At 37.1% G+C, this 26,293-nt stretch overlaps 3 protein-coding genes and 1 pseudogene across 3 annotated transcripts; 2 read left to right on the top strand and 2 right to left on the bottom strand.

The window, feature by feature from the left end:
* The first annotated feature begins 33 nt into the window (after positions 1-33).
* LOC142179015 (pleiotropic drug resistance protein 1-like) lies at positions 34-7,616 on the top strand (annotated as a pseudogene).
* A 2,080-nt stretch (positions 7,617-9,696) lies between these two features.
* On the top strand, positions 9,697-17,620 carry LOC107772599 (pleiotropic drug resistance protein 1-like). The gene is made up of 19 exons (XM_075248822.1): positions 9,697-10,280; positions 11,013-11,133; positions 11,233-11,406; positions 11,494-11,653; positions 11,724-11,800; positions 12,743-12,796; positions 12,894-13,286; positions 13,375-13,656; positions 13,753-14,069; positions 14,166-14,326; positions 14,410-14,670; positions 14,746-14,921; positions 15,011-15,343; positions 15,460-15,750; positions 15,847-15,930; positions 16,002-16,363; positions 16,456-16,627; positions 16,712-16,966; positions 17,052-17,620. Exons 1-19 carry the CDS (start codon positions 9,931-9,933, stop codon positions 17,307-17,309), a joined length of 4,281 nt encoding a protein of 1,426 aa, XP_075104923.1. The 5' UTR covers positions 9,697-9,930; the 3' UTR covers positions 17,310-17,620.
* A 2,167-nt stretch (positions 17,621-19,787) lies between these two features.
* LOC107762376 (pleiotropic drug resistance protein 1-like) lies at positions 19,788-20,511 on the bottom strand. Its single transcript, XM_016580735.2, has 2 exons — positions 20,269-20,511; positions 19,788-20,183 (listed from the first exon to the last, which is right to left on the bottom strand). Exons 1-2 carry the CDS (start codon positions 20,509-20,511, stop codon positions 19,926-19,928), a joined length of 501 nt encoding a protein of 166 aa, XP_016436221.2. The 3' UTR covers positions 19,788-19,925.
* A 69-nt stretch (positions 20,512-20,580) lies between these two features.
* LOC107803876 (pleiotropic drug resistance protein 1-like) lies at positions 20,581-24,535 on the bottom strand. Its single transcript, XM_075248826.1, has 12 exons — positions 24,425-24,535; positions 23,936-24,328; positions 23,576-23,857; positions 23,160-23,476; positions 22,918-23,078; positions 22,573-22,833; positions 22,321-22,496; positions 21,895-22,227; positions 21,485-21,778; positions 21,305-21,388; positions 20,872-21,233; positions 20,581-20,779 (listed from the first exon to the last, which is right to left on the bottom strand). The coding sequence occupies exons 2-12, from the start codon at positions 24,281-24,283 to the stop codon at positions 20,581-20,583; spliced, it is 2,817 nt and encodes a 938-aa protein (XP_075104927.1). The 5' UTR covers positions 24,284-24,328; positions 24,425-24,535.
* Between the last annotated feature and the right edge of the window lie 1,758 nt (positions 24,536-26,293).

Raw genomic sequence — 26,293 nt, 5'->3', positions numbered from 1 at the left:
TGCTATATAATAACTCCTTTAGCTTCAAACTTTAATAACACTCTAACTTAGGCTTAGACAGTGGACACAAGAAGAAACTCAAGAAGTTTTCCTAAGAAATTCAATTAAGCATCAGTATATAAGAAGAAGAAAAAGAGCTAGAATTTCTTGCATTTTGATTAAGTGGTTATTGGTTCAAAATGGAGCCAGCAAATATAAGTGATTTGAGAGGGAGTAGTTTGAGAGGGAGCTTAAAGTTAAGTGTGAATAGTACTAACTCTATATGGAGGAACAATGGTGTGGAGATTTTTAGTCGTTCGTCGAGAGATGAAGATGATGAAGAGGCTCTTAAATGGGCAGCTCTTGAAAAACTTCCAACATTTAATCGTTTAAGAAAAGGTCTCTTATTTGGATCTCAAGGTGCTGCTGCTGAAGTTGATATACATGATCTTGGTTTTCAAGAAAGAAAGAACTTGCTTGAAAGGCTTGTGAAAATCGCCAATGAGGATAATGAGAAATTCTTGTTGAAACTCAGGCAAAGAATTGACAGGTAAGTGAATGCATCTTTTTGTCCTCTCTGTATGTGTGGTTTTTCCTTCTTTGGGCTATATTATATTGTTGGACAAAAAAGATCTATATAGATGATACCAAGTAATCGAGATTAAATTTCAGTAATATTAGTATATTTACTTTAGGTTCAACGTTTGTTAGGAGTCTTCGAGCCATGTTAGAGATTTATATGTTATTAGCGAGTCTAGAGATCTTGTAGTGTTAGAGGAAAAAGGTAGTTCAATGCACTAACTTCCGCTATGCGCAGTATCTAGGGAATGGTCGGACCACATTGAGCCTTATTTATGCATTCTTACCTTGCATTTCTCCAAGAGGTTGTTTTCACGGCTTGAACCCGTGACCTCCTGGTCACACAGCGCATATATTACCGTTGCGCCAAGGCTCTCTTCAACTTGAAAAAAACTAGTTTTTATAATTTTTAACTGAGGCGTGCTTAAATGGAGCGCCATGGACAATGATGATTCACATAGTCGGGGTCCGACTTGCTTAGAATAGAGACGCAATAGTTGTTATAGTGTGGTTTATCTATGAGTAGCTGTTCTTTTCCCCTTGCTTAGAATAGAGACGGCGTACAATAGACCCGTGTGGTCCGGCCCTTCCCCGGACCCCGCGCATAGCGGGAGCTTAGTGCACCGGGCTGCGCTTTTAGTTGTTCTTTTCCCCCTTAATTTAAGTGGTTTGACTTTGCTTCTTTTTTTTTTTCTTTTTACAGAGTTGGGATAGATTTGCCATCAATAGAAGTAAGATATGAGCATCTAAATATTGAGGCAGATGCATATATAGGAAGCAGAGCTTTGCCTACATTTACCAACTTCATGACTAATTTTCTTGAGGTAAAAATCTAAAAGAAATTCTTAATTTCAAATCTCACATTCTCTTTTACCAAAAGGGTGTTTGAAACTAACATTTTTTTCTTCTTTTGGGGTTCATAGACAATGTTGACCTCTTTCCATATCCTACCAAATCAAAAAAGGAAACTCACTATTCTTAATGATGTGAGTGGTATCATTAAGCCTTGCAGAATGACTTTGCTTTTAGGACCTCCAGGTTCTGGTAAAACTACTCTTTTATTAGCTTTGGCTGGAAAGCTTGACCCTGCCCTTAAGGTAAGATCATTAGTTCTACATATTAATCAGATTAAGTTATATGTACTGAGAATATAAAGATTAGTTACCATTTTTTGTGTAAATCAGGTTGCTGGGAAAGTGACCTACAATGGACATGAAATGAATGAATTTGTGCCACAAAGAACTGCTGCTTATATTAGCCAGCATGATTTACACATTGGAGAAATGACTGTGCGAGAAACGTTGGAATTCTCTGCCAGATGCCAGGGAGTTGGCTCTCGTTATGGTTAGCATTTTGTGTTGAGATTTAACTAACATAGATATATCAACTGATGTTTCTTGGAACAATTTTGCAGATATGTTGGTTGAACTGTCAAGAAGAGAGAAAGCAGCTAAAATTAAGCCAGATCCTGATATTGACATCTTCATGAAGGTAAAAGACTATTACTATATAATGTTTAGATGTTGTTGGACTAAAACTCCCAATGATACTTTTAACATTGTGTGATATTGTTAGCTTTGGACCAAGCTTGCACGATTTTCCCCAAAAGATCTCATACCATCAAGAGATCCTTATACCTTATATGTAGGCTCTCAATCTTTACAGCTACCGATGCGGGACTTTGTTTGTTCACCCAACAATCTCCCTTTAGAACGTGGCCCACTAACATGATACACAGGTCTCCCCCTTAAACCAAGTTCCACGTGGCCTATTACCACGATCCACGCGTCAATTTTCAAGATTCATTGTATGCCACCCAAATCATCAAAGTACCTATGACAACGAAGCCCGCAACTAGCTTTTTCTTGTATGCGCATCTCCAAGCTCGTAAGGGTAATCAAATCGAGCCCCCCAACATCACTCTATCATCACCATACTTGTCTTGTTGAACCTTAGCTCTGCTACCAATTGTTGGGCTAAAACGACCCAATGATACTCTTAACGTGGTGTGATATTATCCCATTTGGGCCAAGCCCGCACGGTTTTCCCCAAAAGGTCTCAGACCATTAAGAGATACTTACCCCTTATATGTAGGCTCCCAATCTTTTCAGCTACTAATCTCGCCACCTACCTTTACAGACAATCTCGCCACCTACCTTTACAGACCGGATACAAAATTACAAAGGAGAAACTGTTTGAAACAAATTGAAGAATAGTATAAACGGTAAAGGTTTTAGAAAAAAAAGAAAAAAGAAAACAAGTCTACTAATTCCTAAAAAGAGCACATAATACCTTTCCGAGGAAAGTAAAAGGAAAAGACAATACCAAAAATTAGCTGGTATCCGTAGCAATTTGTTAGTAATTGAACCAAGTTGAAAACTTGCTTTCCTGAAGGCAAATGCTTATAACCACAATTATTTTGTGACAACGTAGGCAGCAGCAACAGAGGGACAAGAGGCCAATGTTGTTACAGATTATGTTCTTAAGGTAATAAAAATTATGTCCAATAATTTTCTCTTCATTTTCCATAATGAAAAGGTAGAAGAAATTTGATAACAAAGTGATTTGTGTATTCCATCTGTAGCTGTTGGGGCTGGATATTTGCGCAGATACAATGGTGGGAGATGAAATGATAAGGGGTATTTCAGGAGGACAAAAGAAGCGTGTGACAACAGGTGAAATGCTCGTTGGACCGTCAAAGGCACTTTTCATGGATGAAATCTCAACTGGATTGGACAGTTCTACCACTTACTCCATTGTGAACTCTCTAAGACAATCTGTGCAAATCTTGAATGGAACTGCTGTGATATCTCTCCTGCAGCCAGCACCCGAGACCTACAACTTGTTTGATGAGATTATTCTGTTATCAGATGGGCAAATTGTTTATCAGGGTCCGCGAGAGGACGTCCTTGGCTTCTTCGAGTCCATGGGTTTCAAATGCCCAGATAGAAAAGGCGTGGCCGACTTCTTGCAAGAAGTATGTCTTACAATGGCCTACGACTAATAAGGTTGAGAAGCCTAGATCCAGTTTCCCTTCTGATGGTGCAAATTTGAACTCTTTGCAGGTGACATCAAAGATGGATCAGCAACAATATTGGGTGAGGAGGGATGAGACTTACAGGTATATCACATCAAAAGAATTTGCTGAGACATATCAATCATTCCATGTTGGGAGGAAACTTGCGAATGAGCTTGCAGCTTCATATGACAAGAGCAAAAGCCATCCTGCTGCTTTGACAACTCAAAAGTATGGTATAGGGAAGAAAGAACTCTTAAGGATCTGCACTGAAAGAGAATTCTTGCTAATGAAGAGGAACTCATTTGTTTACATCTTCAAGTTCACTCAGGTGGCAATTTTGTCTTATAAATTTGTGTTTTCCGGTCTCTATCTCATCATATTTACTTGCAAGTGCTAATGCCTCTTTGTTTTGATATGTTTTCAGCTTTCAATTATGGCGCTCGTGACAATGACCCTCTTTTTCCGAACTGAGATGTCTCGTGATAGTATGGATGATGGAGGAATATATGCTGGTGCCCTCTTTTTTGCGGTTGTTATGAATATGTTTAATGGAATGTCTGAGATAGCCATGACAATTTATAAACTTCCTGTCTTCTACAAGCAAAGGGACCTTCTCTTTTTCCCTTCATGGGCTTATGCAATTCCCTCATGGATGCTCAAAATCCCTATAACATTTGTTGAAGTTGGTCTATGGGTGTTCCTCACTTACTATGTCATTGGATTTGATCCGAATCCTGTAAGGTAAGGGAAGAAAAAGATGATGTAGGATAAAGATCAGGTTCCTTTTTCTCGTGATTACTAGACAATAGTATATTTTTGTAGATTGTTCAAACATTTCTTGCTACTCATATTAGGAAACCAGATGGCATCAGGATTGTTCCGCTTCATTGGGGCAGTTGGACGGACCATGGGAATAGCTAATACATTTGGAACATTTGCTCTCCTTTTACAATTTGCATTGGGTGGATTCGTTCTTTCGCAAGGTATATTTGGTGATTTTTATGTCTGTAGAAGCTTTTGACTTGCCTAAACCAACTAGTGTTAATAGTCTATGGCTAATGTTGTAGATAATGTTAAAAAATGGTGGATATGGGGTTACTGGTCTTCGCCATTGATGTATTCTACGAATTCAATTTTTGTGAATGAATTTGATGGGAAAGAGTGGAAACAAATTGCACCAAACGGAATTGAGCCACTTGGAGTTGCAGTTGTAAGATCTCGAGGGTTCTTTCCATATGCATACTGGTACTGGATAGGTATTGGTGCACTTATTGGATTCGCAATCCTCTTTAACATCTCCTACAGTCTTGCACTTGCTTATGTCAACCGTGAGTATCTCTCGAGTTTCTACATTTAATTTTCCCTAAGGCACAAAGAATGAATTTTTAGTATGATTTTCTACAGCAATTGGCAAGCTGCAAGCTATGATACCAAAAGACAGTGAAGATGCCAAAACAACTAGCAATGAGAAAGAACAGTACAATAGTGAGAGTCAGAGTAAGAAAAAGGGAACGGTTCTTCCATTTGAACCGCATTCCATCACCTTTGATGAAGTTATATACTCTGTTGACATGCCTCAGGTAACTAGCCAGGAATTTTTATTGATCAGTAACTACTGATGCTAATTCTGCATTTCAACAATATATTACTGAACTTTCCAATGATACTTGCAGGAAATGAGAGATCAGGGCGCCACTGAAGATAGATTGGTACTTCTGAAGGGTGTCAATGGAGCTTTCCGGCCCGGTGTTTTGACAGCTTTGATGGGAGTTAGTGGGGCTGGAAAAACAACATTAATGGATGTATTGGCTGGAAGAAAAACAGGAGGATATATTGAGGGTGGTATTAAGATCTCTGGCTATCCTAAGAAGCACGAAACATTCGCACGTATATCTGGATACTGTGAGCAGAATGATATCCATTCACCTTATGTTACAGTTCATGAGTCATTAGTATTCTCAGCTTGGCTGCGTTTACCTCATGATGTTGATGAAAAGACTAGAAAGGTTTGCAACTTTTGAAAATTTCCTTCCATAACATGAATCTCTCGCCCAAAAATCCGTTAAACACAACAAAGAAGGTAGAAATCATATCACATTTCCTATTTATTATCCTTCTGCAGATGTTTGTCGAGGAAGTTATGGAACTTTTGGAGCTTACAGTATTAAGATCAGCATTAGTTGGTTTGCCAGGAGTTAACGGTCTCTCAACTGAGCAACGCAAAAGGTTGACCATTGCAGTGGAACTAGTGGCGAACCCCTCTATCATTTTCATGGATGAACCAACTTCAGGTCTGGATGCAAGGGCTGCTGCGATTGTGATGAGAACTGTTAGGAACACTGTTGACACAGGACGAACCGTTGTTTGTACCATCCATCAACCTAGTATTGACATTTTTGAATCATTTGATGAGGTGAATTTAATACCTTTTTGAACTCTATCAATCTAATAATGTGTTCTTCTTTCTCGTTTGACATTGCATACTAATATAAACACCACTCTTTGCAGCTATTTCTAATGAAACGAGGAGGACAAGAGATATATGTTGGTCCATTGGGTCACCGTTCTTGCCATTTGATCAAATACTTTGAGGTAAATTGTCTATGTGATCAAGAGCTTTCCCTTTTTCGATTAAATACTAAACTAATATTTCTTACATTCAGTTAATGTCTGGGGTAAGTAAAATACAAGATGGTTACAATCCAGCCACTTGGATGTTAGAAGTCACAACCTCGGCTCAGGAAATGATGTTGGGAGTGGATTTTGCTGATTTGTACAAGAGATCAGATCTTTACAGGAGGAATAAAGTGTTGATTAGTGAACTCAACGCTCCTCGTCCAGGTACGAAAGACCTGCATTTTGACAGCCAATACGCACAGCCATTTTGGACCCAATGTATGGCTTGCCTTTCGAAGCAACACTGGTCATACTGGCGTAATCCTGCTTATACTGCAATCAGATTTCTCTTTACAATCTTCGTGGCCTTGGCCATAGGGACAATGTTCTGGGATCTTGGTACTAAAGTGTAAGTCAAAACCTATGAGACGAAACAAGTACTCATATAATCTGGAAATTACTAAATTCTTAATGCTAAAAGCTTCTTTTTTTTTTTTGTTACAGGGGTAGCAACCAAGATCTATTTAACGCTATGGGATCAATGTATGCTGTTGTTCTCTTTCTTGGTTTTCAAAATACAGCATCAGTGCTGCCCGTTGTAGCCGTTGAGCGTACAGTATTTTATAGAGAAAGAGCTGCTGGAATGTATTCTGCCTTCCCCTATGCCTTTGGACAAGTGAGTAGAGAATTTAACTTCTTATAAGCCAATTTCTAGTAAAATAGTCTAAATTACACATAATTTTATTTAATTATCTTGCAGGTTTTCATTGAAATGCCGTATGTCTTTGTGCAAGCTGTTGTCTATGGCGCCATTGTCTATGCTATGATTGGATTTGAATGGACAGTAACCAAGTTCTTTTGGTATTTGTTCATCACGTATTTCACTTTCTTGTACTTCACCTTTTATGGTATGATGAGCGTTGCTGTTACTCCAAATCAAAATATTGCGCAAATTGTCATTGTCTTCTTCATTGCCATGTGAAACGACCTGTAAGTTCTTAAAACACTTTCATTTTTATTACATGAACATCAATTTAGAGCTTGAAAATGACATGTTTTCTTCGTTGAAAAACAGCGTATGCCCATATGGTGGAGATGGTACTATTGGGCTTGTCCTGTTGCCTGGACTTTGTATGGTTTGGTTGCATCACAATTTGGAGACCTCCAAAACAAAATAACTGATGATGAAACAGTGGAACAATTCTTGAGACGTTACTTCGGGTTCAAGCATGATTTTCTTGGAGTAGTTGGAGTTGTGATTGTTGCATATCCTGTACTTTTTGCCTTCATATTTGCTTGGGCTATTAAAGTATTCAATTTCCAAAGAAAATAGAAGATGTTATACCTGCTAAAGATCTATATGAAGAAAACCGAGGAAGAGATTGACTATAAAACTACTGTATACATGTTACCGTTTGGACTAGCATTTCGATGTTTACGTCAAATTAAATAATTTAAGCTTAGCAGTTAAAAAATAAAGTAAATATATATATCTGTTAGGATTTTGCCCTGAATATTTAATATATTAGGACCCTATTTCTTGAAGGAAGGAAAAAGACTCCTAAAAGGAATAAATCTCTTTCATGACTTTTGTCCTTTTTTTGAAGGAGAAGTTTTGTACTTCTATAAAATTAGATCGATTAATCAAACCATATTAAACTATTATGATTAATTTAGTATATTTTTTTATAAAATACATAAACAAACACTTAAAATTGGTCTCGGTTGTTACTTAAATACTTCAACTTATCAAATGATCATCTAGACACTCTTGGACATCAGACACTGACATGGCAAAGTGTGGGAAGAGAGTGGTAATATGATCAGGAATAAGAATAAAAGAGAATAGAAGGGGAAGTAGACGAATCAGTCACAAGTTGTTGGCCTGGCCGTCCCGGGGGAAGGAACGGAGAAAGGGAAACTAGAAGGAGGAGGTTAGTGTCGGGAATGATCATTTGGTAAGTTGAACTGTTAAAGTGACCGTTGAGGCCAAATTTAAGCGTTTGTTAAAAACTCTTGTTGCTGTATCTTTATTGAAATAAAAACTCTTTTTTTAACTTATGTTTGGGCCACTTTTAATTAATGTCAGTTTTAAGTCATGCAAACTTGTAACACATCACATTAGCTCCAATGCTAGTTTTAACTCATGTTTTTTTTTAACACCCGAGCTCTTATTTAACCCATGTTTAATCTTAATGCGTGGGCTCCTTTTAACCCATTCTTGGGCTTCTATTAACCAATGCCAAAAATTTTCAACCTATACCTATTTTTAATCATGACAAGCAACAATGGTGAAGGTTATGTGAAGAAGACGAATAAGTTTTTTGATACGAATAAATTTTGGTTCCGCCGCTGCCCCGGTCGTCAATGTAAAAATGCATGTTTTACATATGATAAAGGCACGCTGATATTCTTCTTTAATTGCTTGTGTAGTTTCTACTTTTAGATTGAATGAACTGCCCTATCTATGAGGGTTTACAAGTGGATAGGAGAAAAGACTAGGGAGATATGCTATGTCAACAAGAGGTGAACCCACTAATTATAGACTCTTTAATTTATAGTCTGTTTGGACTGTTGCATATCATTAAAAGATGTAGTGTAGACTAAAAAAAACTTTTATAGATTGAATCAGGGTAGAGCTAGGGGTTTAGAAAAAAATATTGTATATACAAGATTAAAAAAATTATTTATCATATATATATATATTATTTATATACTAAAAGTGGGAACACTTTTAAGTAAAAAGTTAAATTACTAATTTACCCATATAAATTAAGTGACAATTTTAACCTTAGAAGCAAATACTATTCCAACAATATGATAAAGGCACGCTGATATTCTTCTTTGCTTGTGTAGCTTATACTTTTAGATTCAATGAACTCCCCCATCTATGAGGGTCTATAACTGGATAGGAGAAAAGACTAGGAATATAATGCTATGCAAACAAGAAGTAAACCCACTATTTAGAGACTAGGTATATCTTTAAAAGATGGAGTGTAGACTAAAAAAAACTTTTAGACTGAATCAGGGGTAGAGTTAGGGATTTAGAAATTTACATTGTGTATACAAGGTTAAAAAAATCGGATATATATATATATATATATATATATATATATATATATATATATATATATATATATATGTATGTATGTATGTATATGTTGAATTCCTTTTGACTTCTTCACAAATTTACTTTTTCTTATCCCTAATGAAAATTTTGTCTCCAAGATAAATATATAGGAGTAACCCAATTCATTTAGTTCCAAATGTCAAATCTTAAGCATATGAACTCTAAAAGAGAAATTTGACAGTTTTCTATTGTTGATAGACTACAATATAACCAGAATGACCAATAATACTGATTACTGGTCCATATCTGACCATGTATGACGTTCTTAACATTTTTATAACTAGTGGCTGATGATTTTAATGCAGTACTTTTTAATGTATCTATTCAACAATACCTAATTAGAGAAAGCATTTTTGCAAAATGAAATTTTCCTAAAACCAAAATAACTACTATTAAATAGCCCGGCTTCTTAATTTAGCTTCTTTTGCTGCTATATAATAACTCCTTTAGCTTCAAACTTTAATAACACTCTAACTTAGGCTTAGACAGTGGACACAAGAAGAAACTCAAGAAGTTTTCCTAAGAAATTCAATTAAGCATCAGTATATAAGAAGAAGAAAAAGAGCTAGAATTTCTTGCATTTTGATTAAGTGGTTATTGGTTCAAAATGGAGCCAGCAAATATAAGTGATTTGAGAGGGAGTAGTTTGAGAGGGAGCTTAAAGTTAAGTGTGAATAGTACTAACTCTATATGGAGGAACAATGGTGTGGAGATTTTTAGTCGTTCGTCGAGAGATGAAGATGATGAAGAGGCTCTTAAATGGGCAGCTCTTGAAAAACTTCCAACATTTAATCGTTTAAGAAAAGGTCTCTTATTTGGATCTCAAGGTGCTGCTGCTGAAGTTGATATACATGATCTTGGTTTTCAAGAAAGAAAGAACTTGCTTGAAAGGCTTGTGAAAATCGCCAATGAGGATAATGAGAAATTCTTGTTGAAACTCAGGCAAAGAATTGACAGGTAAGTGAATGCATCTTTTTGTCCTCTCTGTATGTGTGGTTTTTCCTTCTTTGGGCTATATTATATTGTTGGACAAAAAAGATCTATATAGATGATACCAAGTAATCGAGATTAAATTTCAGTAATATTAGTATATTTACTTTAGGTTCAACGTTTGTTAGGAGTCTTCGAGCCATGTTAGAGATTTATATGTTATTAGCGAGTCTAGAGATCTTGTAGTGTTAGAGGAAAAAGGTAGTTCAATGCACTAACTTCCGCTATGCGCAGTATCTAGGGAATGGTCGGACCACATTGAGCCTTATTTATGCATTCTTACCTTGCATTTCTCCAAGAGGTTGTTTTCACGGCTTGAACCCGTGACCTCCTGGTCACACAGCGCATATATTACCGTTGCGCCAAGGCTCTCTTCAACTTGAAAAAAACTAGTTTTTATAATTTTTAACTGAGGCGTGCTTAAATGGAGCGCCATGGACAATGATGATTCACATAGTCGGGGTCCGACTTGCTTAGAATAGAGACGCAATAGTTGTTATAGTGTGGTTTATCTATGAGTAGCTGTTCTTTTCCCCTTGCTTAGAATAGAGACGGCGTACAATAGACCCGTGTGGTCCGGCCCTTCCCCGGACCCCGCGCATAGCGGGAGCTTAGTGCACCGGGCTGCGCTTTTAGTTGTTCTTTTCCCCCTTAATTTAAGTGGTTTGACTTTGCTTCTTTTTTTTTTTCTTTTTACAGAGTTGGGATAGATTTGCCATCAATAGAAGTAAGATATGAGCATCTAAATATTGAGGCAGATGCATATATAGGAAGCAGAGCTTTGCCTACATTTACCAACTTCATGACTAATTTTCTTGAGGTAAAAATCTAAAAGAAATTCTTAATTTCAAATCTCACCTTCTCTTTTACCAAAAGGGTGTTTGAAACTAACATTTTTTTCTTCTTTTGGGGTTCATAGACAATGTTGACCTCTTTCCATATCCTACCAAATCAAAAAAGGAAACTCACTATTCTTAATGATGTGAGTGGTATCATTAAGCCTTGCAGAATGACTTTGCTTTTAGGACCTCCAGGTTCTGGTAAAACTACTCTTTTATTAGCTTTGGCTGGAAAGCTTGACCCTGCCCTTAAGGTAAGATCATTAGTTCTACATATTAATCAGATTAAGTTATATGTACTGAGAATATAAAGATTAGTTACCATTTTTTGTGTAAATCAGGTTGCTGGGAAAGTGACCTACAATGGACATGAAATGAATGAATTTGTGCCACAAAGAACTGCTGCTTATATTAGCCAGCATGATTTACACATTGGAGAAATGACTGTGCGAGAAACGTTGGAATTCTCTGCCAGATGCCAGGGAGTTGGCTCTCGTTATGGTTAGCATTTTGTGTTGAGATTTAACTAACATAGATATATCAACTGATGTTTCTTGGAACAATTTTGCAGATATGTTGGTTGAACTGTCAAGAAGAGAGAAAGCAGCTAAAATTAAGCCAGATCCTGATATTGACATCTTCATGAAGGTAAAAGACTATTACTATATAATGTTTAGATGTTGTTGGACTAAAACTCCCAATGATACTTTTAACATTGTGTGATATTGTTAGCTTTGGACCAAGCTTGCACGATTTTCCCCAAAAGATCTCATACCATCAAGAGATCCTTATACCTTATATGTAGGCTCTCAATCTTTACAGCTACCGATGCGGGACTTTGTTTGTTCACCCAACAATCTCCCTTTAGAACGTGGCCCACTAACATGATACACAGGTCTCCCCCTTAAACCAAGTTCCACGTGGCCTATTACCACGATCCACGCGTCAATTTTCAAGATTCATTGTATGCCACCCAAATCATCAAAGTACCTATGACAACGAAGCCCGCAACTAGCTTTTTCTTGTATGCGCATCTCCAAGCTCGTAAGGGTAATCAAATCGAGCCCCCCAACATCACTCTATCATCACCATACTTGTCTTGTTGAACCTTAGCTCTGCTACCAATTGTTGGGCTAAAACGACCCAATGATACTCTTAACGTGGTGTGATATTATCCCATTTGGGCCAAGCCCGCACGGTTTTCCCCAAAAGGTCTCAGACCATTAAGAGATACTTACCCCTTATATGTAGGCTCCCAATCTTTTCAGCTACTAATCTCGCCACCTACCTTTACAGACAATCTCGCCACCTACCTTTACAGACCGGATACAAAATTACAAAGGAGAAACTGTTTGAAACAAATTGAAGAATAGTATAAACGGTAAAGGTTTTAGAAAAAAAAGAAAAAAGAAAACAAGTCTACTAATTCCTAAAAAGAGCACATAATACCTTTCCGAGGAAAGTAAAAGGAAAAGACAATACCAAAAATTAGCTGGTATCCGTAGCAATTTGTTAGTAATTGAACCAAGTTGAAAACTTGCTTTCCTGAAGGCAAATGCTTATAACCACAATTATTTTGTGACAACGTAGGCAGCAGCAACAGAGGGACAAGAGGCCAATGTTGTTACAGATTATGTTCTTAAGGTAATAAAAATTATGTCCAATAATTTTCTCTTCATTTTCCATAATGAAAAGGTAGAAGAAATTTGATAACAAAGTGATTTGTGTATTCCATCTGTAGCTGTTGGGGCTGGATATTTGCGCAGATACAATGGTGGGAGATGAAATGATAAGGGGTATTTCAGGAGGACAAAAGAAGCGTGTGACAACAGGTGAAATGCTCGTTGGACCGTCAAAGGCACTTTTCATGGATGAAATCTCAACTGGATTGGACAGTTCTACCACTTACTCCATTGTGAACTCTCTAAGACAATCTGTGCAAATCTTGAATGGAACTGCTGTGATATCTCTCCTGCAGCCAGCACCCGAGACCTACAACTTGTTTGATGAGATTATTCTGTTATCAGATGGGCAAATTGTTTATCAGGGTCCGCGAGAGGACGTCCTTGGCTTCTTCGAGTCCATGGGTTTCAAATGCCCAGATAGAAAAGGCGTGGCCGACTTCTTGCAAGAAGTATGTCTTACAATGGCCTACGACTAATAAGGTTGAGAAGCCTAGATCCAGTTTCCCTTCTGATGGTGCAAATTTGAACTCTTTGCAGGTGACATCAAAGATGGATCAGCAACAATATTGGGTGAGGAGGGATGAGACTTACAGGTATATCACATCAAAAGAATTTGCTGAGACATATCAATCATTCCATGTTGGGAGGAAACTTGCGAATGAGCTTGCAGCTTCATATGACAAGAGCAAAAGCCATCCTGCTGCTTTGACAACTCAAAAGTATGGTATAGGGAAGAAAGAACTCTTAAGGATCTGCACTGAAAGAGAATTCTTGCTAATGAAGAGGAACTCATTTGTTTACATCTTCAAGTTCACTCAGGTGGCAATTTTGTCTTATAAATTTGTGTTTTCCGGTCTCTATCTCATCATATTTACTTGCAAGTGCTAATGCCTCTTTGTTTTGATATGTTTTCAGCTTTCAATTATGGCGCTCGTGACAATGACCCTCTTTTTCCGAACTGAGATGTCTCGTGATAGTATGGATGATGGAGGAATATATGCTGGTGCCCTCTTTTTTGCGGTTGTTATGAATATGTTTAATGGAATGTCTGAGATAGCCATGACAATTTATAAACTTCCTGTCTTCTACAAGCAAAGGGACCTTCTCTTTTTCCCTTCATGGGCTTATGCAATTCCCTCATGGATGCTCAAAATCCCTATAACATTTGTTGAAGTTGGTCTATGGGTGTTCCTCACTTACTATGTCATTGGATTTGATCCGAATCCTGTAAGGTATGGGAAGAAAAAGATGATGTAGAATAAAGATCAAGTTACCTTCAATAGTTCCCTTTTTCCCGTGATTACTAAACAGGAGTCTTTTTTTTTCAGATTTCTCAAACAATTCTTGCTACTCATATTAGTAAACCTGATGGCATCAGGATTGTTCCGCTTCATTGGGGCAGTTGGAAGGACCATGGGAGTTGCTAATACATTTGGAACATTTGCTCTCCTTTTACAATTTGCATTGGGTGGATTCGTTCTTTCACGAGGTATATTTGGTGATTTTATATCTGTAGAAGCTTTTGACTTGCTTAAACCGACTAGTGTTAATAGTCTATGGCTAATATTGTAGGTGATGTGAAGAAATGGTGGATATGGGGTTACTGGTCTTCACCATTGATGTATTCTATTAATTCAATTTTTGTGAATGAATTTGATGGGAAAAAGTGGAAACATATTGCACCAAATGGAACTGAGCCACTTGGAGTTGCAGTTGTAAGATCTCGAGGGTTCTTCCCGGATGCATACTGGTACTGGATAGGTATTGGTGCACTTGTTGGATTCACAATCCTCTTTAACATCTGCTTCAGTCTTGCACTTGCTTATCTCAACCGTGAGTATCTCTCGAGTTTCTACATTTAGTTTTCCCTAAGGCGAAAAGATTGAATGCTAGTGTGAATATCAACAGCATTTGGCAAGCCGCAAGCTATGATACCAAAAGACAGTGAAGATGCCAAAACAACTAGCAATGAGAAAGAACAGTCCAATAGTGAGGGTCAGAGTAAGAAAAAGGGAATGGTTCTTCCATTTGAACCGCATTCCATCACCTTTGATGAAGTTATATACTCTGTTGACATGCCTCAGGTAACTAACCAGGAATTGTTACTTATCAGTAACTACTGATGCTAATCCTGCATTTCAATAATATGTTACTAAGCTTTCCCATGATACAGGAAATGAAAGATCAGGGCGCCACTGAAGATAGATTGGTACTTCTGAAGGGAGTAAGCGGAGCTTTCAGGCCTGGTGTTTTGACAGCTTTGATGGGAGTTAGTGGGGCTGGAAAAACAACATTGATGGATGTATTGGCAGGAAGGAAAACAGGAGGATATATTGAGGGTGGTATTAAGATCTCTGGCTATCCTAAGAAGCAAGAAACATTCGCACGTATATCTGGATACTGTGAGCAGAATGATATCCATTCACCTTATGTTACAGTTCATGAGTCATTAGTATTCTCAGCTTGGCTGCGTTTACCTCATGATGTTGATGAAAAGACTAGAAAGGTTCACAACTTTTGAAAATTTCCTTCCATAACATGAATCTCTCGCCCAAAAATCCGTTAAACACAACAAAGAAGGTAGAAATCATATGACATTTCCTATTTACTATCCTTGTGCAGATGTTTGTTGACGAAATTATGGAACTTGTGGAGCTTACACCATTAAGATCAGCCTTAGTTGGTTTGCCAGGAGTCAACGGTCTCTCAACTGAGCAACGCAAAAGGTTGACCATTGCAGTGGAATTAGTAGCAAACCCCTCTATCATTTTCATGGATGAACCAACTTCAGGTCTGGATGCAAGGGCTGCTGCGATTGTGATGAGAACTGTTAGGAACACTGTTGACACAGGGAGAACCGTTGTTTGTACCATTCATCAGCCTAGTATCGACATTTTTGAAGCCTTTGATGAGGTGAATTTAATACCTTTTTGAACCCAATCAAGCTAATAAATGTCTTCTTCTTTCTCTTTTGACATTGCATACTAATATAAACACCACTCTTTGCAGCTATTTCTAATGAAACGAGGAGGACAAGAGATATATGTTGGTCCATTAGGTCACCGTTCCTGTCATTTGATCAAATACTTTGAGGTAAGTTGTCTAAGTGATACAGAGCTTTTCTTTTTTTGATTAAATACTAAACTAATTTTTCTTGCATTCAGTCAATGTCTGGGATAAGTAAAATACAAGATGGCTACAATCCAGCAACTTGGATGTTAGAAGTCACAACCTCGGCTCAAGAAATGATTTTGGGGGTTGATTTTACTGATTTATACAAGAGATCAGATCTTTACAGGAGGAATAAAGTGTTGATTAGTGAACTCAGCGTGCCTCGCCCTGGTACAAAAGACCTGTATTTCGATAGTCAATATTCACAGCCATTTCGGACCCAATGTATGGCTTGCCTTTGGAAGCAACACTGGTCATACTGGCGTAATCCTGCTTATACTGCAGTCAGATTTCTCTTTACAGTCCTCGTCGCCTTGGCCACAGGGACAATGTTCTGGGATCTTGGTACTAAAGTGTAAGTCAAAACATATGAGACGAAACAAGTACTCATATAATCTGGAAAATACTTTTAGTTCTTAATGCTAAAAGCTTAATTTTTTTTCACAGGGGTAAGACCCAAGATGTATTTAACTCTATGGGATCAATGTATGCTGCTGTTTTCTTTATTGGTTTTCAAAATACAGCATCAGTTCTGCCTGTTGTAGCCGTTGAGCGTACAGTATTTTACAGAGAAAGAGCTGCTGGAATGTATTCTGCCTTCCCCTATGCCTTTGGACAAGTGAGCAGAGAATTTAACTTCTTATAAGCCAATTTCTAGTAAAATAGTCAAAAATACACATAATATTTTTTAATTATCTTGCAGGTTTGCATTGAAATGCCGTATGTCTTTGTGCAAGCTGTTTTCTATGGCGTCATTGTCTATGCTATGATTGGATTTGAATGGACAGTAACCAAGTTCTTTTGGTACTTGTTCATCACGTATTTCACTCTCTTATACTTCACCTTTTATGGTTTGATGAGCGTTGCTGTTACTCCAAATCAACATATTGCACAAATTGTCGCTATCTTCTTCTTTGCCATGTGGAATCTTTTCTCAGGATTCATTGTTCCGCGACCTGTAAGTTGTTAAAACACTTCCATTGTTGTTACATGAAAATCAATTTAGAGCTCGAAAATGACATGTTTTCTTCATTGAAAAACAGCATATGGCCATATGGTGGAGATGGTACTATTGGGCTTGTCCTGTTGCCTGGACTTTGTATGGTTTGGTTGCATCACAATTTGGAGACCTCCAAAACAAAATAACTGATGATGAAACAGTGGAACAATTCTTGAGACGTTACTTCGGGTACAAGCATGATTTTCTTGGAGTAGTTGCAGTTGTGACTGTTGCATATGCTGTTGTTTTTGGCTTCACATTTGCTTTGGCTATTAAAGTATTCAACTTCCAGAAAAAATAGAAGATTTTATACCTGCTGAAGATCTATATGAGGAAATTGAAGAAGAGATCGATTATAAAACTCGTGTATACAGGTTACCACTTGAAGAAGTATACATATATATGTTCTGTTAGTATTGGATCTAGTTACTATCTTTCAGATACTTGGCCAATATATTTATTTAGCCATATACTGATTGATTCACTTTCTTTCTATTTCAAGACATCAGTTGTAGTAACAATTGTGAAGCACATTTGAGTAAAGAGAATTCTTCCTCAGATGATAAAGAAAAGGAATACAATACAACCTTTTTCTTACTATTATTATGCAAAGTAGAAGCATATTCTCATGTTTGTCCTAGAAAAATTAAAGAAACAAAAGTTGAGTATTTTAAGATTTTGCCCCCTAGAAAGTGAACCACCACCACCACCACACAAAAATATTCTTGAAGTTGCAGACAGAATTTAAAAGACATATTTTGGTAAAACAAATGAAATTCTACTCACTAAAACAAGAACTCACTCTCTTAGCAGCATTTGTGAGTTGATGAAAAGATATTCTAATAAGCTAGAAAGTGAAATTCTACTCTTAGTTATTCGAAAATCCCACTAATTAACAGAATCTTGTCTAACTCAAAAAAAATCAGAAATAAAAGGAAGCAAATATTTCTTGAAATTTAACCATCAGCTCCTTCGATCAGTATTTTCTGCATTTATAATTTTATAAGTATCAATTTTGCAACATGGTTGTTGGTGGTGCAATGGGAGACGCCGAGCAGGCTTTTCGTTTTCATCTTTATCTCATGTTTTTTTATGTGTGTGGAAGAGTTTAAGTTGTACGCACGGATGGTGTAAGAAATACTTACACCATCTAGCTAGCCCGGTGTTGTCATTGCACCACTAATAGCCATGAGTTTTTTTTTATTTATTTCATGTTCAAGAGAAGCTATGCATCAAGATGACGATGAGAATGTTATATAGAGAGTATATAGGGGTGTCAAACGGGCCGGTCGAGTCGGATATGAGCGGGTCAAAAACGGGTAATTTAAAAAACGGATAAATTATCCGACCCGACGGATAAAAAAGGTATTTGAGACGGATAAAAAAAGTGTTATCCGGCGGATAATATAAATATCCATATTATCCATGACTTCTTGAATATGATCACTTTTGGAAGAATTCCTAGTCTCCCAAACTTGAGGAACCCCCAATTTGAGGCTTTACAAATGTAAAAGTTAAACATATTAGTTATTCATTGGTTATCCATTTGGTTAACCATTTTCTAAATGGATAATATGGTTTTTATCCATATCCGACCCGTTTTTAAAAAGTTCATTATCCAACCCATTTTTTAATGGATAATATCGGTAAAAAACTATTTTTTTTTAACCATTTTGCCACCGGTAGGTAGTATATATTTACTGTAAGTTTCTGTTTCCTTTTACAGACTCTTAAATTTCAAATAGAATTCAAGTAGTTGGAGAAAAAGTTTTAGAAGGGGACAAATTACAATTTTGAAGGTTTTATTTAATTCCCTAATACAATTGTACAAGGTAAAGTAAAAAAATTCAATATTCTGTGGGGTATGAGGGGGGAGGTTTCGGGCACCTTAAACTTTTTGGATCTCTACTGTATAAGGTTTTATAATCAATCTTTTCTTCAACATTTCTCAACTTGATATTCAGCAGGTATAACATCTTCTATCTTCTCTGGAAATTGAATACCTTAATAGCCAAAGCAAATATGAAGGCAAAAACAACAGCATATGCAACAGTCACAACTGCAACTACTCCAAGAAAATCATGCTTGAACCCGAAGTAACGTCTCAAGAATTGTTTCACTGTTACATCATCATTAATTTTGTTTTGGAGGTTGTTAGTACCAAAACTGAGTCGCAGGAAATAGTTGCAAATCTCTAAGGAACCAAATGAAAAGAATAGCTCCTGAACAATCTCTATGATGTTTCTGGACAATCCTCCTATCCTTGATAGCTTCTGGCTCCAACAGTATATGGCCATTAGAGGATAAGGAAACGGGAAGATAAGGAAAAACTGGTCTATTCTCCACCTTTTTCTTCAACTGAGACACATGAAATGTGTTATGAATCTTAGCATTAGGTGGTAACTCCAACTGATATGCAACCTGGCCAATCTTCTTTACTACACGAAATGGTCCAAAATACTTAGGACTAAGCTTCGAGTAGTCACTCCCCTTCTAAAACTTTTTCTCCAACTACTTGAATTCTATTTGAAATTTAAGAGTCTGTAAAAGGAAACACAGAAGTTACAGTAAATATATACTACCTAGAGGTGGCAAAATGGTTTGAAAAAAAATATAGTTTTCCACCGATATTATCCATTAAAAAATGGGTTGGATAATGAACTTTTTAAAAACGGGTCGAATATGGATAAGAACCATATTATCCATTTAGAAAATGGTTAACCAAATGGATAACCAATGAATAACTAATATGTTTAACTTTTACATTTGTAAAGCCTCAAATTGGGGGTTCCTCAAGTTTGGGAGCCTAACAGAACATATATGTATACTTCTTCAAGTGGTAACCTGTATACACGAGTTTTATAATCGATCTCTTCTTCAATTTCCTCGTATAGATCTTCAGCAGGTATAAAATCTTCTATCTTTTCTGGAAGTTGAATACTTTAATAGCCAAAGCAAATGTGAAGCCAAAAACAACAGCATATGCAACAGTCACAACTGCAACTACTCCAAGAAAATCATGCTTGTACCCGAAGTAACGTCTAAAGAATTGTTCCACTGTTTCATCATCAGTTATTTTGTTTTGGAGGTCTCCAAATTGTGATGCAACCAAACCATACAAAGTCCAGGCAACAGGACAAGCCCAATAGTACCATCTCCACCATATGGCCATATGCTGTTTTTCAATGAAGAAAACATGTCATTTTCGAGCTCTAAATTGATTTTCATGTAACAACAATGGAAGTGTTTTAACAACTTACAGGTCGCGGAACAATGAATCCTGAGAAAAGATTCCACATGGCAAAGAAGAAGACAGCGACAATTTGCGCAATATGTTGATTTGGAGTAACTGCAACGCTCATCAAACCATAAAAGGTGAAGTATAAGAGAGTGAAATACGTGATGAACAAGTACCAAAAGTACTTGGTTACTGTCCATTCAAATCCAATCATAGCATAGACAATGACGCCATAGAAAACAGTTTGCACAAAGACATACGGCATTTCAATGCAAACCTGCAAGATAATTAAAAAATATTATGTGTATTTTAGACTATTTTACTAGAAATTGGCTTATAAGACGTTAAATTCTCTGCTCCCTTGTCCAAAGGCATATGGGAAGGAAGAATACATTCCAGCAGCTCTTTCTCTGTAAAATACTGTACGCTCAACGGCTACAACGGGCAGAACTGATGCTGTATTTTGAAAACCAATAAAGAAAACAGCAGCATACATTGATCCCATAGCGTTAAATACATCTTGGGTTTTACCCCTGTGAAAAAAAATTAAGCTTTTAGCATTAAGAACTAAAAGTATTTTCCAGATTATATGAGTACTTGTTTCGTCTCATATGTTTTGACTTACACTTTAGTACCAAGATCCCAGAACATTGTCCCTGTGGCCAAGGCGACGAGGACTGTAAAGAGAAATCTGACTGCAGTATAAGCAGGATTACGCCAGTATGACCAGTGTTGCTTCCAAAGGCAAGCCATACATTGGGTCCGAAATGGCTGTGAATATTGACTATCGAAATACAGGTCTTTTGTACCAGGGCGAGGCACGCTGAGTTCACTAATCAACACTTTATTCCTCCTGTAAAGATCTGATCTCTTGTATAAATCAGTAAAATCAACCCCCAAAATCATTTCTTGAGCCGAGGTTGTGACTTCTAACATCCAAGTTGCTGGATTGTAGCCATCTTGTATTTTACTTATCCCAGACATTGACTGAATGCAAGAAAAATTAGTTTAGTATTTAATCAAAAAAAGAAAAGCTCTGTATCACTTAGACAACTTACCTCAAAGTATTTGATCAAATGACAGGAACGGTGACCTAATGGACCAACATATATCTCTTGTCCTCCTCGTTTCATTAGAAATAGCTGCAAAGAGTGGTGTTTATATTAGTATGCAATGTCAAAAGAGAAAGAAGAAGACATTTATTAGCTTGATTGGGTTCAAAAAGGTATTAGATTCACCTCATCAAAGGCTTCAAAAATGTCGATACTAGGCTGATGAATGGTACAAACAACGGTTCTCCCTGTGTCAACAGTGTTCCTAACAGTTCTCATCACAATCGCAGCAGCCCTTGTTGCATCCAGTCCTGAAGTTGGTTCATCCATGAAAATGATAGAGGGGTTTGCTACTAATTCCACTGCAATGGTCAACCTTTTGCGTTGCTCAGTTGAGAGACCGTTGACTCCTGGCAAACCAACTAAGGCTGATCTTAATGGTGTAAGCTCCACAAGTTCCATAATTTCGTCAACAAACATCTGCACAAGTATAATAAATAGGAAATGTCATATGATTTCTACCTTCTTTGTTGTGTTTAACGGATTTTTGGGCGAGAGATTCATGTTATGGAAGGAAATTTTCAAAAGTTGCAAACCTTTCTAGTCTTTTCATCAACATCATGAGGTAAACGCAGCCAAGCTGAGAATACTAATGACTCATGAACTGTAACATAAGGTGAATGGATATCATTCTGCTCACAGTATCCAGATATACGTGCGAATGTTTCGTGCTTCTTAGGATAGCCAGAGATCTTAATACCACCCTCAATATATCCTCCTGTTTTTCTTCCAGCCAATACATCCATTAATGTTGTTTTTCCAGCCCCACTAACTCCCATCAAAGCTGTCAAAACACCGGGCCGGAAAGCTCCATTGACACCCTTCAGAAGTACCAATCTATCTTCAGTGGCGCCCTGATCTCTCATTTCCTGCAAGTATCATTGGAAAGTTCAGTAATATATTGTTGAAATGCAGAATTAGCATCAGTAGTTACTGATCAATAAAAATTCCTGGCTAGTTACCTGAGGCATGTCAACAGAGTATATAACTTCATCAAAGGTGATGGAATGCGGTTCAAATGGAAGAACCATTCCCTTTTTCTTACTCTGACTCTCACTATTGTACTGTTCTTTCTCATTGCTAGTTGTTTTGGCATCTTCACTGTCTTTTGGTATCATAGCTTGCAGCTTGCCAATTGCTGTAGAAAATCATACTAAAAATTCATTCTTTGTGCCTTAGGGAAAATTAAATGTAGAAACTCGAGAGATACTCACGGTTGACATAAGCAAGTGCAAGACTGTAGGAGATGTTAAAGAGGATTGCGAATCCAATAAGTGCACCAATACCTATCCAGTACCAGTATGCATATGGAAAGAACCCTCGAGATCTTACAACTGCAACTCCAAGTGGCTCAATTCCGTTTGGTGCAATTTGTTTCCACTCTTTCCCATCAAATTCATTCACAAAAATTGAATTCGTAGAATACATCAATGGCGAAGACCAGTAACCCCATACCCACCATTTATTAACATTATCTACAACATTAGCCATAGACTATTAACACTAGTTGGTTTAGGCAAGTCAAAAGCTTCTACAGACATAAAAATCACCAAATATACCTTGCGAAAGAACGAATCCACCCAATGCAAATTGTAAAAGGAGAGCAAATGTTCCAAATGTATTAGCTATTCCCATGGTCCGTCCAACTGCCCCAATGAAGCGGAACAATCCTGATGCCATCTGGTTTACTAATATGAGTAGCAAGAAATGTTTGAACAATCTACAAAAATATACTATTGTTTAGTAATCACGAGAAAAAGGAACCTGATCTTTATCCTACATCATCTTTTTCTTCCCTTACCTTACAGGATTCGGATCAAATCCAATGACATAGTAAGTGAGGAACACCCATAGACCAACTTCAACAAATGTTATAGGGATTTTGAGTATCCATGAGGGAATTGCATAAGCCCATGAAGGGAAAAAGAGAAGGTCCCTTTGCTTGTAGAAGACAGGAAGTTTATAAATTGTCATGGCGATCTTAGACATTCCATTAAACATAATCATAACAACCGCAAAAAAGAGGGCACCAGCATATATTCCTCCATCATCCATATTGTCACGAGGCATCTCAGTTCGGAAAAAGAGGGTCATTGTCACGAGCGCCACAATTGAAAGCTGAAAACATATCAAAACAAAGAGGCATTAGTACATGCAAGCAAATATAATGAGATAGAGATTTGAAAACACAGTAGATTTAATAGACTAAATTGCCACCTGAGTGAACTTGAAGATGTAAACGAATGAGTTCCTCTTCATTAGCAGGAGTTCTCTTTCAGTGCAGATCTTTAAGAGTTCTTTCTTCCCTATACCATACTTTTGAGTTGTCAAAGCAGCAGGATGGCTTTTGCTCTTGTCATATGAAGCTGCAAGCTCATTCCCAAGTTTCCTCCCAACATGGTATGATTGATATGCCTCAGCAAATTCTTTTGATGTGATATACCTGTAAGTCTCATCCCTCCTCACCCAATATTGCTGCTGATCCTTCTTTGATGTCACCTGCAAAGAGCTTAAATTTGCACCATCAGAAGGGAAAATGGATCAACCTTATTAGTCGTAGGCCATTGTAAGACATACTTCTTGCAAGAAGTCGGCCACGCCTTTTCTATCTGGGCATTTGAAACCCATGGACTCAAAGAAGCCAAGGACGTCCTCTCGAGGGCCCTGATAGACAATTTGCCCATCTGATAACAGAATAATGTCATCAAACAAGTCGTAGGTCTCGGGTGCTAGCTGCAAGAGAGATATAATAGCAGTTCCGTTCATGATTTGCACAAATTGCCTTAGAGAGTTAACAATGGAGTAAGTGGTGGAACTGTCCAATCCAGTTGAAATTTCATCCATGAAAAGTGCCTTTGACGGTCCAACAAGCATTTCACCTGTTGTCACACGCTTCTTTTGTCCTCCTGAAATACCCCTTATCATTTCATCTCCCACCAAAGTATCGGCACAAATATCCAACCCCAACAACTGCAGATGGAATATACAAATCACTTAGTTATCAAATTTCTTCTGTCTTTTTATTGTCAAAAATTTAGAGAAAATTATTGGACATAATTTTGTTACCTTAAGAACATAATCTGTAACAACATTGGCTTCTTGTCCATCTGTTGCTGCTGCCTATGTTGTCACAAAACAATTAAGGTTATAAGCATTGGCGTCGGTATTGCTGTTTCCTTAAATGCTAGTCTTTTACCTTCATAAAGATATCAATATCAGGATCTGGCTTGATTTTAGCTGCTTTCTCTCTTCTTGACAGTTCAGCCAACATATCTGCAAATTTTTTCCAAGAAACACAAAATGCTTTTTTATTGCAGAAGAGATTGGAAAAAGAAAAATCAAAATTTTAAAAATCAAATGCTAACCATAACGAGAGCCAACTCCCTGGCATCTGAGAATTTCAACGTTTCTCGCACAGTCATTTCTCCAATGTGTAAATCATGCTGGCTAATATAAGCAGCAGTTCTTTGTGGCACAAATTTATTCATTTCATGTCCATTATAGGTCACTTTCCCAGTAACCTGATTTCCACAACCAAAAAATATTCAGAAAATTAGAATTTGTTGTTTTATTACACACGTTTGGTTGTGAGTTTAAGTTCTATGCACTATAAGTCTATTGTAATAGAATTAATTGGTAGCCTAGTAAAATTAGTAACTGATCTTTACACTATCAGTATATATATAACGTAAATCCGTTTGATACATAAAGCTAATGGTCTTACCTTAGATTTTTACCTCAAGAAAATTTTCATGAAGTTGGTAAATGTAGGCAAACCTCTGCTTCCTATATATGCATCTGCCTCAATATTTAGATGCTCATATCTTACTTCTATTGATGGCAAATCTATCCCAACTCTGTAAAAAAAGAAGAAAAAAAGCAATGTCAAACCACTTAAATTAAGGGGGAAAAACAACTTGTCATGGATAATCAACAGTATAAATACTAGAGTTAATACTCTAGTGTAGTGCCACATGACACGTTTTTTAGATAATTAGGAGCGTGTACTAAACGCGCCTCTAAGAATGCAACGAGAGGGTTCTAATATGAAGGACAATATAAAGAAAGGGGTTTTTGGGGACGCCGATTAGTTTAAGTAGGAAACTGACAAAAACGTGATAGTTTATGAGGGTTTTAGGGTATTAACTCTAAATACGACTACGTCTCAATTCTAAGCAAGTCGGATCAACTATATGAATCATCATTGTCCATGCCGCTCCATTTAAGCCAGTCTAAGTTAAATGTTATAAAAACTAATTTCTCTAGCACTACAAGTTCTCTAGATTTCTAATAGCATATAAATCTATAACAAGTCGTGAAGACTCCTAACATGCATTGAACCTAAAGTAAACATCCAATTATTAATATGTATCGCCTACACAGATCTTTTTTTGTCTGTGGAAGACAACATATAGAGAGAGACAAAAAGATGCATTCACTTACCTGTCAATTCTGTGTCTGAGTTTCAACAAGAACTTCTCATTATCCTCATCGGCGATTTTCACAAGCCTTTCAAGCAAGTTCTTTCTTTCTTGAAAACCAAGATCATGTATATCAACTTCAGCAGCAGCACCTTGAGATCCAAACAAGAGACCTTTTCTTAAACGATTAAATGTTGGAAGTTTTTCAAGAGCTGCCCATTTAAGAGCCTCTTCATCATCTTCATCTCTCGACGAACGACTAAAAATCTCCACACCATTGTTCCTCCATATAGAGTTAGTACTATTCACACTTAACTTTAAGCTCCCTCTAAGTTAGAGTGTTACTACAGTTTAAAAACTAAGGGGCTATTATATAGTAGCAAGCATAGAAGAAGACGGCTATGAACTAGCATGGTTTTAAAAAAATTCTTCTTGTAAGAGACTATGCAAGCAGCGTAAAGTCAGAAATTTCATTAAGGGAGTTCAAACTTTAAAGAAATAACTATAAAAAAAT

Source organism: Nicotiana tabacum, unplaced genomic scaffold (genome assembly GCF_000715075.1).
Source record: "Nicotiana tabacum cultivar K326 unplaced genomic scaffold, ASM71507v2 Un00171, whole genome shotgun sequence".
Classification (NCBI taxonomy): domain Eukaryota; kingdom Viridiplantae; phylum Streptophyta; class Magnoliopsida; order Solanales; family Solanaceae; genus Nicotiana; species Nicotiana tabacum.
Note: the sequence above shows the minus strand (reverse complement) of the source record. Positions and strands in the feature narration are given on the sequence as shown.